Raw genomic sequence first — 4,057 nt, 5'->3', positions numbered from 1 at the left:
AGTACCCTGTCGGATCCCCCGACACCGTGGTTGTTACCTTTTGGACAATTCCGCTTGAAATAGCCAGCCTCCCCACACCCATAACACGTGCGGCTGGCCCCGACATTGTCTGGTTGAGGGTTGTTTTGTCGCAGAGGCGCTCTGCAATATCGGGAAGTGTGCCCTTTTCTATTGCATTTTGTGCATTAGAAGTCTTTACATGCCCCGACATGATGGAAACTACACTTGTCACACTTTAGATGAGAACCTGCATAAGGTTTCGCAGGTGATGGTGCTGTTGTCGTGGTTGCAGCTGGGGTTTGTATGGTCGGAGTAGTAGCAGCGTGAACCGCTACCGTTTGCTTTTTCTTAGAAGAATCAGAAGATTATCCCCCTTTCCTTTTATTTCCCTTGTTCCTCTTGTTGTTGTCTTCCTTCTTGGTCTCATCCTCTGGAGTCTTGGTGCTCTTCTTATTCCCATGATCATACAACTTTTGAGCTAAACGTTTTGCACTATCAAATGTTTCAAGGTTGGCTGCAATAATGTTCCCCAAATAAAGCGTTCGATTTTCTTTCCCTCCGAGGTTATCATTCCCGGACACAGAAGTGTCAGCTCGATGAACCTAGCGATATAGGCTTCAATATCTGAGTTTTGCACAGTAAGATTCCATAACTCCTGTTCCAGCTTCTGTATTTCCCCATGGGGACAATATTCAGCCAACAACATCTCCTTGAGTTCCTCCCACGAGATGGTATTTGCAACTGGAACAGTTAAGGCCTCAACATGGCCATTCCACCATGATAGGGCTTGATCAACAAACATACAGGCCACAAACTTCACTCTATTTTCTTCCGTACATTCACAAATTTCGAAGACGGACTCGGTCTTCTCAATCCAGCGTTTTAAGGTTATCACCCCACCGGTTCCGTTGAATGTTCGGGGCTTCGCATTATAAAAATCTTTATAGGTGCATGCTTTTGTAGGCACTTGATTCATTCCATGATTAGAGCTTCCTGTTCCTTGGCCATTTCCACTTCCATTGTTTCCATTGTGGATGTGAGCCAACGCTGCAGTGACAGCAACCGAGACTGTTGCCTGAAAAGCAGTAGAGTTTATCTTTGGTTGTGGTGGTGGCTGTGGTGCAGCCGTATTGTTGTTTATGCGCACATATCTTCGAGGCATCTTCTGTCATGGATCAGAAGGACGATGAGCACATAATAGTTGTTTTTATTCCATTATTGACTAGCGGTTTCAGTGATTCGATTTGTGCTTATAAGTGAAATCACACAATGTCAGGAGATAATGAAAATAGGAAACATAACAAATAACAACATCACAAATAAAATGTGCACTTGTTTCATTACTGATAAAATTTTAGTACATGTTACGTGAAAATTTGGCCTTTATAAGGCCTACAGTACATGTGATAAAAGTTAAGCAGCATAACACCCCATCGAGTAGTGTAATCACTTAATCGAGGGGATAACCCTACATACACAGGGTAAAAAGGAAAAGGAAGTCACATCAGGAGCATGTGATGGGTAGGATGGGTCCTACTCACGGCGGGAGGTCTCCGGTGACGCTGATGATGAATTAGATGCGCACTGGAGTTTGGCTAACTAGCGCTCGGTGACACGCAGCCTGGCCTCCAATGTCGACTGTCGCTCCTGGTAGTCTCTCACTACCTATTGAGACTGCATCTCGGTGCGCTCCACTGCAACTCTCATTGCCTCCATCTGAGCGGCAGTCGTCTGGGCTTGCTCCACAATGTCTCATGTCCTCCTGACAATCACGGGGAGGGCGTGGTCGGCCGACCCTCCGTGTTGGAGTTCGAACATTCCTGGTCCATGCCAAAGGGTGGTCGCACCCCTTGCTGTCTGCTTCATCTCCAAATGTCGTGGGCTCATCCTATGCACCGGCACTCGTGCCATGTAAGGTGGATTGATGACTTCTGACTCCGCGTCCGAGTCATCCTCCCTGATGTCCTCATCACTACCCTCTAGCTCATTCTCCTCCAGGTCCACCTCGGGAACTTCGGGCTCCGCTTCCAACTCCTCTGGTCCATTTTGGGTTAAAATGATTATTTTTAACAAAAATGGTCCATTATGATATTTTAAATTAAAATTGGGCCGAAAGTGAACAATTAACAAATATGGGCCATTTTTTAATACTTAAGTAAAAATGGGCCTTATATGACAACTTGACATCTTTTATGTTAATTGGGCCTTAGTATCAATTTTATGTTATTTGGGCCTTAGTATCAATTTTATGTAAATTGGGCCTCTCGTGAACATATCGTTAACAATCAACTATTTTGATAACAACGATGAAACAACGAATTATTCCAACACTCTCGATAAAAATGATTACATTTTTACTATTTATGAGTTATAGTAAAAAATATACACTCGTAGCATTATTTTAACGCTAAATAATGAAACACACTATTCGCATAAAAATTTCGTTAAGGCTCTTGTAAGACGTACCTTCACCGTACCTACCTTAGTGTACACCGTAAGCCCTGTAGTTATAACCAGAATCTCCTGAAGGGAGAACGGGAATTTGTGTGATCTATACGGGTTGACACCCCACACCTAAGTTACTCGCTAAAGCTAGACAGACCAGTCTAGGGTGACAAATGTCTTCTCAGAAACCGACGCCTGAAGAACGTCAAGAAAGGCACTCCGTCGTATTAGTATGGTTATAATGACTCGCATAGAGAATAACAACACAATAAATTTACGAAATACACATACTCTACTCATGTTACAAAGTACGAATCATACATTCACTATTTCAAGTTAAATTCCATCACTTGGGTCTCAGGGTTAAGACCACATTTTATTTTACATATCAGAATACACGATTTTCAAGGGAACATCCTCTATACGCTATCAACAATGATACACATGCTATAGTACAAGATTTGAAACAAAACCCACAGACTATTTATTTTAGAAAATATCGGATTTTCTGGAGTTTACAAACCAATAAAAATTTTTCATTTAAACATACTTATGAACTCACCAACATTTTATATGTTGACGCTTTTCAAAATAACTTGTATTCTCAGGAACTCATTAAGCAAGGTTGGCAGCTTTGGACTTTTGGGAATTTGTTGTATTTTTTTTTCACCACACATTTATTATTTTTGGGATGTAATTTATGAATGGATACAATGATGCAACCCATGTATGTTGTTACATTTTATGTATGGAGGTGATGATGTCTATGTTTCATTTATATACACTTGTTTGATATTACAAGATGAAGTCATTCGCCCCCGGACGTTTCCGCCATTCCAGTTCAGGGGTGTGACAATATATGCCTCTACTATCTTTCACACCTACTCATACTTGTCCCAAAAATTGTCTCGCCGTTTCTAAGTCACTTCTGATACTATATACAACGATCACTAAACATATATGCATGTGTCCCATGAGCACATATGGCAAGTTTTTCCTAAACTCCATTAGAGCTTTGCATCTTTACCGATGCCCTATTTATGAATATATTATGTATCAAGCATATATTAAATTTCCTTGACTCTCCTTTTAAGATCTATTTCTACTTTACCCTACTATTAGATAAGGAAGATCTTCTACTAATATTAACTAATTATCAGACGAATACAATTGCATGCCGCTAAAATCAAACAGTCTGTTGACTGAATGATCCGACATTACAACGATTGGACTCAAAGAAGAGTGGCGCAATAGCGTTGAATCAAGCAATCTAAAACTACTTAATTTTGGGAGCGTGCAACCTAACGTATTTGTCAAGTCACTAATTAATATCAATATAGGTTCTACACATAATTAACAAGCAAATCCCTAGGCTATACGACATCTAATTTATCAGGCAATTCTAATCTACAATTCCTGAAAAGATCCCTAGCCTACATACTAGCATTCATTTCTAACATTTCACATATCAGTAAAGATAACAAATATGAATATTTTTGGAATCACTTTTCTTTTTAAGATTTGGTTGATTGTATGCATCGCATTCTTTTATTCTTGTATTATTCTTTTTATGAAAAGATTTTATTAATTACTCAGATCATTAGTTTGAGTC

General features: G+C 40.1%; 1 protein-coding gene across 1 annotated transcript; it reads right to left on the bottom strand.

Moving 5' to 3' along the window:
• Window positions 1–478: 478 nt before the first annotated feature.
• LOC145098076 (uncharacterized) lies at window positions 479–1,162 on the bottom strand. The gene has a single exon (XM_079035753.1). It carries the CDS (start codon window positions 1,160–1,162, stop codon window positions 479–481), a length of 684 nt encoding a protein of 227 aa, XP_078891879.1.
• Window positions 1,163–4,057: the final 2,895 nt, after the last annotated feature.

Source organism: Lactuca serriola, chromosome 4 (genome assembly GCF_051521515.1).
Source record: "Lactuca serriola cultivar US96UC23 chromosome 4, Lser_US96UC23_V15, whole genome shotgun sequence".
Classification (NCBI taxonomy): Eukaryota; Viridiplantae; Streptophyta; class Magnoliopsida; order Asterales; family Asteraceae; genus Lactuca; species Lactuca serriola.
This window is presented reverse-complemented; position numbering and strand designations above follow the sequence as displayed.

Coding starts and splice junctions, on each gene's coding strand:
- LOC145098076 (XM_079035753.1), bottom strand. CDS start 1,162: ATGCCTCGAAGATATGTGCGCATAAACAACAATACGGCTGCACCACAG.